This window comes from Aethalodelphis obliquidens, unplaced genomic scaffold (genome assembly GCF_003676395.1).
Source record: "Aethalodelphis obliquidens isolate GAN/ISIS:26980383/991018 unplaced genomic scaffold, ASM367639v1 scaffold51, whole genome shotgun sequence".
NCBI lineage: Eukaryota > Metazoa > Chordata > Mammalia > Artiodactyla > Delphinidae > Aethalodelphis > Aethalodelphis obliquidens.
In genome coordinates, this window is record NW_020837995.1 from 11,887,562 (window position 1) to 11,898,524 (window position 10,963).

The 10,963-nt window shown below is 36.6% G+C and overlaps 1 protein-coding gene across 3 annotated transcripts in view; it reads left to right on the forward strand.

The window, feature by feature from the left end:
- CTDSPL2 (CTD small phosphatase like 2) overlaps window positions 1-5,058 on the forward strand; it is a 71,122-nt gene extending 66,064 nt beyond the window's left edge. For all 3 annotated transcript variants that reach the window (XM_027084162.1, XM_027084163.1, XM_027084161.1), the window contains one exon: window positions 132-5,058. In XM_027084162.1, the coding sequence (XP_026939963.1) occupies window positions 132-197 (66 nt within the window). In that variant the 3' untranslated portion in view covers window positions 198-5,058. The remainder of the gene's footprint in view (window positions 1-131) is intronic.
- The last annotated feature ends 5,905 nt before the right edge of the window (window positions 5,059-10,963 follow it).

Genomic DNA, 10,963 nt, shown 5'->3' on the forward strand with positions numbered 1-10,963 from the left:
AAAATAATGTAAATTATAAAATATTGATAAATGGTGGTATAGTTTCTTTGCAAAGTAAGAATGTTCATAATGTTATGGGGATCATGTCTTTGAAATTACGTGGCTTTTAAAATGTCTATTTCTCCACACAGAATGAAGATGTTCGACCTCACATCAGAGACCGATTTCGCTTGCATGATTTGCTGCCCCCAGATTAAGTACAAAGACTTGTCAAATCACTGAAGGGGGAGAGAATGCAGGACCCTTTTGGACTAAGACAAAAACATTGCCATTACTGTTGAAATTTTGCATTTTTGTACCCCGTCTTGCTTTTCTTATCTTGGTGCCCAATAATAATCAAGGGTTACAGAAAGAGACTTTATCTCAGATTGAATACATACAGTAGGTAGGCTAAAACAGAAGAGTCTTTAGAACTAGTGCAACTTCCAGTGAAATTTTTTTACGTACAGGACATCTGCAGTTTATAAAGAATTCTGTTTCTGCCACCAGCAGTTTGACCTGTAGTCACACAGGATTTTATGATAATAACAGAGATGAAAATGGACTTTTATTTTCTCTCTGTTTGGTGCTCTAAGTGGGTTTGTAGCCACTTTTCTGTTACTTTAAAATTCTCATTTCAACAGGAATGGCCAGTAAAAGTTGTTTTATTTTTCCTGTTAAGGTTTATAACCTTTTTACATTTTTGACCTGTATTAGATTAGAATTTCATTATGCATTCCTTTTAGTTGAGGCGCTTCATAGTTTTCTGGAAATAGTCAATTTTTAGTTTTTTATTATACATTTGAATGGCCGTTTTCCTGCTTTGTCTGCCTGCATATTGTATATTTGTTTAAAAATATTCTCTACTTTTAGTCCATGTAAGTTTCATTTAGAACATGCATTTATATTTTGTTTCTGTAATATTCTACTGTAGGTGAAATCTTTTCAAAAATCAAGAGACTGGGTAGATAAGAATATATGAATGACTAATATTCAAAAGATTTAAACCATTGTGATGGCATGTGTTCCCAAGTGGTAATATCTTGCAGTGGCACACAGATTTGATGGATAAAAGGTATACCTCAGACTTCACTGTGCTCACCAATCTTTGAGGAGAATGAGTTTGGTCACCTGTTGGGCTTGATTTGGTTACTGATGCCTTTGGTTTTCTCCAGGAATGAAGTATTCAGCACAGTGATTCAGTATTTTTAGTTATTTTGCATGGGCTGGTAGTACCTCTGTTATGCTCTCAGTTACAATCAATTAAAACTCTGTGTAACAGTCTTGGTACCTTACAGTAGCTATGCATAATCCTGTGGCACAGTAAACTCCCAAGCCACCAATGCAGTTAATATGTTCTCATAGTGGTTTTCTATGCTATATGAAAATAGTCTTCAAGCCTTGGTTCTCTAATGCAGCTACCACAAGAGGTTGATATTTTTATAGTGGCGTGTAATCTCTTTTTCGGGAGGCTTTTTATGGAAGGTAGAATTTGTAAAAGTTAGTATGCTTTGCCTCTCAACTGCATTATCATGCCACAGGCTCAGACTGTTTTTGTGTAAAGGATGTCAAAGAACGGCACTTTTTCTAAAGAGAAGTTTGATATTTTGTATGCTTGTTAAGAAAGTACAGTATTGGAAATTAAAGGTGGACAACTGATAATTGAGGAGTATGTCACTTAATTTTTTATGTATATTACCTGTTTACTTGTACAACTTATTGTACAAATTACATGCAGCTTCATTTTCAAATGAATCCTTAAAATAAGGAAATCTTTTTAGGAAAACATTTAATTTTTGTATTTTTGATTTTAAAGGCATGAGTTATGTCAATTTTCAGTGTATTAATGAAGATTTTAACTTTTCATCAGGTTGAGTGTTTTCTTACTATATTATCTGTTGTGTATGTAGTTAGCATATTGTGTCACTGAACTGTTTAAAAATCTAGCATGTAGAGCAAGCCTGTTTTGTGGAAAATCCTTATTCATTAAAAAAATAATCATGGCAGATTTTCTGCAAAAAAAAAAAAAAAAAAAGCATTTGCAATTCAGAATACTGGGGGTTTTTTTGTTTGTTTGTTTTTAATTTAAAGAAAGGTATTTTGCTTGCAGGAAAAAATACTACAGATTCATTTTAATGAGAATCTTTGAAATGTATTTATCTTTAGGGCATCTGGGCATCTTTATGCTGTTTGTCTTCTGTCTTTCTTGAAATAAAATGTACATATGTTACCTTTACATATGCTCTTGCTCAAAATTGTGAACCTGGTTACATTTCTCCTTGCTCCCTTTTTATGTTCAAACAGCAAAACCCAAAACCTATACAGGATCTAAATTTTCAGCTTGCATTATAATTGCTGAAAGCTTTTCTGATTAAGTAACTACAGTCTCAACGGGCTTTCCCACAACTAAAAGGGAAATGTAAGCACCTATATATACCACTGTGCCTATAGGCACTTTAAAAACAACTTTTAATCATCTTTTATTGGTAAAGCTGTTTTTGATCCCCTGCTAGCAGAGCTCTTTTAAGTTGACTGACAAATGAATCAAGCCTAACAAGATTCTGTAAAGAAATAAACTAAGGGAGAATTTTATATGGCCTGAGAAAATTTCTTGAGATCAATTCAGTCTCTTTTTCTTCATTACTTGATTTGAGTCATTTTAAATTTGTTATTAATACAAAATTTAAAATAAGTTATAGAGACAGTTATCCAGCTTCCTCCACTTTAAAATGTGTTATCTTATTACCCCTTCTTTGCTTTATCTGTTGGTAGATATTACCTTAAACATTTCCATTAGTTAAATGGAGGTGTTTATGAATTGAGATGTGCCCAGCCTCTTCAGTTCACACAGAAAACATGAACTCTTAAAAACTGACTAGTAAATGCAGGAGAGATGGATACCTGATAAGACACGGCAAAAGTGACCTATATACACATTACGACTCTGAAGTACATATTATAATTGTGATATTTCCAGTGGTAAATGTCTGACTTTTAAAGACATTCTTTTAAATATTTGTATTATTGTTAGGATGTTTTAATCAGTTGTGTTTTTTAATTCCATGTAATATATGTAGCCCTAATCAGATTTATAGCACCATATTTCTCCTTGGGTCTTAAAAGAGAGTTGACAACAATTTAAAAGCATAAATTGTTTTATATTAGCTAGTATGTATATTTATTTACCTGATGGCTTTATCTTGTTTCCCAAAATTTTGGGGGCATTTGTTGAAAGCATTGTAACTTCTATAAATGGCTATTTTCTTGTAACTGTCAGTGAAAATGGATGTGTACATTGTGTTTTTATATTACTTTGGTTTTCCTGGTTTGTTTATTTTTTGGGTTTTGGGGGGGATGTTAAACATAGAATCATTTTTTTAAAAAAAGTTATCTTTGGCCAATGACTTTTTCAACTAGATATTACTTGCATTCAACCATCTAAAGAAGTTTGTTTTTTACTGTTTCGTTTAGTCAGCTTGCTGAAAAACAGAGACTTCATCTCATCAATGAAGAAAGCATTTCATTATTCCTACAAATCTTTGCAGCGAGCACAGACTTCTTCATAAGGACCAGATCTTTTCCACGTCTTGTGTCAATCACATAAAGCTGAAATGTAAAGGACACTGAAGCCTTCATTTAATTGTCCTAACATGATGGTGTTATATACTACATCATTAGCTAGTTAAGGTTTTCTGACCTGACTTCTCTTTGTCTTCCTAGGTATTTATTTGTTATCTCTTTTAAACTTGTGTTTCTAAATTAACTTAGTGTTAATAGTCACCCACCAAATAACTATGCCAAGTAACTAGGAAAGAATGTTTATTTTATTTCCCCTTATAGGGGAAGAGTGGACTGGGAACAAAAATGTATGGGCCAAAAGGCCTTAGGTTGTCATTCATTCACTTTCTTATTCCTCTCATGAGCTGTTTTTGAGTATAGTATTTTTTCAGTGCTTATGTGCTTGATTATGTCATTACTTTTCATGTCGTCCCCTGAGTTAAAAGCCTGCTAAGAACCTGTATAAAATACATTTAAAAAATTTCAGAATAAGAACCACAGAACTCAGTATCTTATATTTAAATGCTATTTAAATTATTATTGGAATCCAAGTCTCATTCACTAGGATACATTTTTATAAAATGTTTCTCTGTATCTTGAATTGAAATTACTTGCCCAGAGGCAAGAGTTCCGGGATTATGTGTTTTGAGAAATTTTTAAAAGGGGAGATGAGAGCAACAAGTTTATACTTACTTTATGGTTTTTATATTAGTTATTAGTATTTTAAAATATATCACTGGTTCCCAAACCTGACTCTTCATTAGAATTACTCTGTGGAGCTTTTGAAATACAGATTCTTGAGGCCTGACCTCTGCCAAACTGTCTCACTGGGTCTAGAGTGGGGCCTGAGAGTTCTGTATTTTTTGAAAGCTCTCCAAGTGATTCTCATAGATTTGGGAAATCACTACTTTACTTAATGTGACAGTGGTTTGGGAGTTGAGAATAGGCAACAAAATTAAGTTTACCAGACATCTCTTTGTGGTAGAGTTTTCTTTTTTCTTTTTTTAACTGGGACCAGATTTCACAGAACTTATTCAAGATGCATGGAGGAATAATAAAGAAGATTGAGGTTACTGCTTATTATCATTCATGTCTTTCATACTTTTTAAGAGTTGGCATTTTCTAGCACTTGGAATAGTTGATCATATACACAGCTGAAGGACATATCCCTGAATGAGACCATTATATATATTAACTGTAAAATATTTCACTATTTTTTTATTTTATAAATCTTTGTAGAAATAAGCAATGAAATACTACTTTCATCTTTTGAAATGGGATTTTTCAAGGCAGTGTCCTTTTGGCATTAAGGTAGGGGGGAGTTAATATTCTCTCTGCCTTTTTCCACATGAATCAATATAAAGTCATGGACATTTAAAATATTCAATTTAATTTCTACATATTTACTATGCAGTATAGCCGTGAACAAGTAATGTAGATTTAGTTTTCTCATCTTCAAATGCCCTGATCACCCTACCTCACAGGGTTGTTGTGGGGATAAATAAAACTTTTATGGAAGCACTTTTCTTTGGTGATATTTTATCAGCCATTAGAAACAATATAATATCTAACAACTTATATTTGTATAGTGCTTTGTTTACAAGTACACAATTTTTTCACATTGCTTTCTCTTTCGATGATCCGTAAGGAACGTAGAGCAGGTTACAGATACGGAAAAAACAGATAAGGAAACAAGCTCAGAGAGGGCTGTGACCCAAGACCACACAGCTGTTCTAGGAGACTTGAATTCAAGTATCATTACCACAGGCTATTTCCCAAGGCATTGGCATTTTTGTATAATCATGTTTGTACATAAATACAAAGCTTTCCCTAGTTTATAAAATGAATGTAGCCAACAAAATGTTCTTATAAAAGAATATATTAACTCAGTGCAAAAGCTCGTGGTACAAACTAGGCCCTAGAGTTTAACAATCCAATATTTAAACTAGAAGGAAATTCCATCTTCTAAGTGTACATCTTTATTTTACAGATGTAAAATGTGTCTAGAAAAGTGTCTTCCCAAGATCACAAAGCTGGGATTAGAATCTAGCTCTGTTAATTACCATTACTCAAAGTAATGACTTTAGGAGGAATAACATTCTTAATTTCTGGAACTACCAGAAGTGCAGAAGTTGCATAAAACCTGAATAATGAAGTGGTTAGCTTTAAAAAGTAGAGATAAAATGGCAAGAAAGAACCAGATTATGGTGAGCTAAAATGAAATTATAGTTGATGTAATGGGCTAAATAACTTGAACCAGTATAACAACAAAATAGCAAGCTGGTCCCACCCCAATCTCTGTGATGAGACTTAAATACAGTATTGTTAACTCTAGTCACCATACTATACGTTAGATCCTTGGAACATTAGATCCTCAAACCACTAGAAGTCTGTACCCTTTGACCAACATCTCTTCATTTTTCTCACCCCCCCAGTTCCTGGCTGGGATGAGACTTGATAACTATTTTCCCTGAGCTTCAAAGGAGTGTGATGCACACAGACTGGTTTGAGTGTCACTGCAGTAGGCCTTTAGAAATAAATGACAGGACTTGGGAATAGCTGACTTAGGAGTATGGGTAATAAAAAGGAAAGTTCAGAGTCAAAAGACCTGAATTCAAGAACTTAAGAACTCATCCACTTACTAGACAGAGGAGTTCTCTGATCCTTAATTTGTTCATCTGTAAAATGGGTGGTGAAACATGTATACAAATAACTACCAGAACTGAAATGTTAAAGCAGCTAATTTTCTTGAGGGTGTGTGAGATCTATACAGGGTGTTGGGAGATGTCTGAAGCTAGAGGGGGCAGAAATGAGCAGTTAGAATCAGGTTATTGTAATACCACAAATGTCAGGGAGATTTTTAAAGAAAGACATGAGCAGCAAGCAGTCTGGAAAGAAAGACTGGAGAAGTAATGGAGAGGTCACCTATGATTGTTAAGAACATTGGTCCCCAACCTGTTTGGCACCAGAGACCAGTTTTGTGGAAGACGGTTTTAACACGGCCTGGTGGTGGCGGGAGGGATGGTTTCGGGATGATTCAAGCGCATTACATTTATTGTGCACTTTATTTCTATTATTAGTACATTGTAATATATAATGAAATGGTTACACAACTCACCATAATGCTGACAGGAGGCGGAGCTTAGGCGGTAATACGAGCGACGACGGGAAGTAGCTTGTAAATACAGATGAAGCTTCGCTTGCTCACCGGCTGCTCACCTCCTGCTGTGCGGCTCGGTTCCTAACAGGCCACCGACCGGTACCTGTCCGCAGCCCGGGGGTTGGGGACCCCTGGTTAAGAACATTTTGGATGAAAATAATGCTAACTGCGAAGGAAGAAATGGAGGATGAGGAAATTAAAGAGTGAGTATTAAATGGCTTGAGAAGTAAGTAGTTGGGGTAGCAGGCTCATGTAAATGACTTGCCGAGTTAGAAGTCTCTAGTAATCAGTGAACCAAATGAACTAGAGCTTTTAGTGGCTCCCATATACTGAGCTTTAATGTTATATTTGATGTATGACAATTGTTGAAGGTAGCTTTAGGTAGCCTTTCTGATGACAGTAAAAGTCGTTTAAAAACACTGCCTTAACTATGCTAGGCTCTGTGGATGGCAGAAGAAAGCAAACCTGACACTGCCCTCAAGCTAACAGGCTAGCAGTGGAGACTGACATTTGCTGGGAAAAGGAACACGAATGAAAAGACTGGCTTTGAGGGCTAATAACAATCTAATCTGAAGTCAGGCTTGGATTGGCTGAAGAAGTATTAAGTTGAGATCTGTAGAACATTTATTGAAAGAATATTAAGCCAGGCTTGGTTGGGAGAGGGGGTAAAGTTAAGCAAGGGGGTAAATAATCAGATTTGTTTTAAAAAGATCACTTTGACTGCTGAATAGGGAATAGATTGAGTGGGAGACCAGTTTGAAGAAATACAGACGTTGACCTAATTCGTTCCACACAAAGAATTTCCTTTCTCCACGATAATATGGTTAATGTATTGGGTTAGTATATTAACCCAATGTAATGTAATGTAATGTAACGTATTAATGTATTGGGTAGCATCGTAATGGACAATCTGAGGTCGGAGATTGGTAAAGTTCTAGGGAAAGTATGGCTTGCCCAGCTTAATGATAGAAATGGGAAGGTACTCTAGGATTTTATGGCACCATATAAAAGTTAAGTACGGAAAAATGTATAGGAGTTGAAAGGAGACAGATGCTGTCATTTCATGTCTTGGGTAGGCTCTTTAGGGGAGGAGGGTTAAAATTGAAAAAGTCATTAGTTGTTTCTACATCAAATCATGTAAATCAAATCAGTGATTTTGGTATTTTATAAATGAGTGTTTTTTTTTTTTGGGGGGGGTGTGGTTTGGCCAAGCGGGCCAGCATGTGAGATCCTAGTTCCCCAACCACGGATGGAACCTGTGCCCCCTGCACTGGAAGTGCGGAGTCTTAACCACTGGACCGCCAGGGAAGTCCCTATAAATGAGTTTTAATCTGGTGCTATTTGCAATTAAAACTGCCTCCTCAGCCTGGCCTTATTTCATCTTTAGGAGATTTTGAATCTGGTGCTTAAGGCACTTCACTTAAAAATAAGCCATAAGCAGCCCTGCTTCTTTTCTGCTGGCATTTACTCTCCTATGGCTTTAATGATGAAGCTTCTTAAAGGCAGAAGTTTTAATGTTAATTTGTTCAACAAACACTGATCAGTCACTCTGCTCATCTGTAAGATGGGAATAGTGTTATGTGTGATTATAGGGTTTCCCTAGAGATTAGTGTGTGGTTCACAGATTAGTTTTAAGGAATAATTGAAGTCTCCAGCACAGAGTTCTTGACAATTGTCTCCCAGCTTCTTTATTTCAAAAAGCAGCATGCACAATTCTGTGAATAAATTCTCTTCTCAATTTCTGTTTCAAAACTTTATCAATGAAGCATACATATAGCCCATGTATTTTTTGCATAGCACCTCCAACTCTCACACCCTATTTTCAATTGCATGTGGTTTAATACCTTGAAGTTAACACCCCAGAGCCTAGAATAGTACTTGGTACAGGGTAGGCCGTCAATAATTATTTGTTGAATACATGATATAATGAATGAGCTCATATTTCAAAGTTTGGACTTCAATTTATAAGTCCAGAAAATTGATTCTGAATGTGCAACTCAGAATTGATGAAATTCAGAGGAATTGGTTCACACTAACTAAACTCACAAAACACTAATTTTTAGGCCAAATATCAATTCCATTCATTTACCTCCTTATGAAACTAAATCACAGTCCGATGCCAGCTTGGTAAGGGTAGAACCAGAAAAAAGGTCTACTGAAAGAGAATCATAACGGCTAATATCAAGTCAACAGGATGCCTTCATCTTCATCTCTGCTAGGTATCTGCCAGAAGTCTGCAGGTCAGCTTAGCCTTTTCTCTGGGGACTGTCCAAATCTTGTTCTTTGACCTCACCTCCCCTATATTTCACCTTCTTTCTGTTAACATTTTTTGTTTGTTTGAAGGTACATTGTCTTAGAACATCTTCAGGCAAGTAAATACAGATGACTGTACTACCACTTCAGAAATACACAGGCTTGCTTTCCTGAGTCTTCACCTTGGGATATTCGATTGAATCTGGCACCTTCTTAGCCAATTATTTACTATTTCCTAGTTCAGGTCATTGCTATAATGCTGTGGGCTTACTAGTAATATATTAAAAAAGCAGCTTTCTTTGGGGTGCAGCTGTATTAATTTTCTTTTGAGACTACCTTTCATGAGGAGAAACAATGGCCTGATGGGTGAGTTTTTCTTTGAGGAAAAAACCAGTTTTGCCTAGAAATTTATTCATGCAGTCATTCAACAGTTATTAAGTGCCCACTATGTGCCAAACAGACTTAAGTATAGCAGAGCTTAGCCTCTCAAGATTTCTTATCTGCAGATAAGACTACTATGATGTATTCGTTAAAAATTTTAGCTGAGGCCAATGATGGAATTTACTGGAAAGATACTGGGGTACCTCATGGCATTTAAGGAAGAGCTGGACAACTGGACCTCAAGGGAAGGCAAGAGGAAGTAAGGTCGCTTGGGAAATCATCACTTCATCAGGAGGTCTTTCCTTCAGGCTGCTGTCATCTGCCACCAACTCCCAGGCCCTGAGAGTCTTGAGTTCCAAATTCTAAAGTCCTGGGAAAGAGAATCTTTCCGTTATCACTGTATAACAATTCACCTCAAGACTTAAGAGGCTTAAGATAAGTTATCGCTCACAGATCTGTGGGCTGGCTGGGCTCAACTGGACAGTTCTTGCTTGGGGTCTTCTGTGGTTGTGATCAAATCGTAGTTGTGGATTGCAAATTCCCTGGTGGTCCAGTGGTTAGGACTCCAAGCTTCTACTGCAGGGGGCCCGGGTTTGATCCCTGGCCAGGGAACTAGGATGCCACAAGCTGCACAGCAAAAAAAAAAAAACAAACGGGTAGCTGTGGATGGAATCATCTGACAGTTCAACTAGACTGAATGTCCAGGATGACTTCTTTGCTCCCATGTCTGGCATCTCTGCTGGGATAATCTGGAACAGCCAGGGGCTGGCTGAATACTTCTCTCTCCCTAAACAGGCTCTCTGTAAAGTTATCTTGAAACAGCATGGCAATCTTAGGGTAATAAGACTTCTTAAATGGCGGCTGGCTTCTACCAGTGTGAGCATTCCAAAAGGCACAGGTGGAAGCTGCAAGGCTTGTTATAGCCTAGCCTTGGGTGTCACTTCTGTCCTATTCTACTGGTTAAATATGAATCATAGGGCTACCCCAGACTCAAAAATTATACAAGGGCTTGGATACTATTCATTAAAGGGCCATCTTTGGAGACTAGCTACCAGATAATTTGATGGTTCCACTGGGTTATTTATATCCCACCTAGGGGCAGATTCAGATTTTATACAGCTTGAAGCATATACAATTTGGAGGGCTTTCTTGAAGAATGGAAGGGGCCTATGCAATGAGGGGCCCTGAAGCTACAGCTTCATTAGATTCATAGATAATCTCCTTCTGACCCACCTTCTCAAATCAGCTATGGTAAGGGAGTAGAATGGCTTGGGGAGCCCACCTACTCTTGTATACTAGGACGATTTCCAGAAAAGGAGAAATCATTGTGAGCTTTCCCCACTCCTCACCATAAGTGTCCAGTGTTCAGTTCAATATAATCTGATCATTTGAATGTTTAGAACTCAGGTCTCCTGACTTACAACAGTGAATTTTCAAATATACTATATTGCATAGCATTTTAAAATTTGTATTAAAAAATGTAGTAGAATTGGAAGGATACAAAAATTTTTTTTTAACTTACTATCCTTTATATACCTTTTTCTCCTGGCTACTTTTAAATGTTGATGTCCTTCAAGGTTTCTCATTCTATCCTATCTTCAGATGGCCTCTACTTCACTTGATTCCATCTAC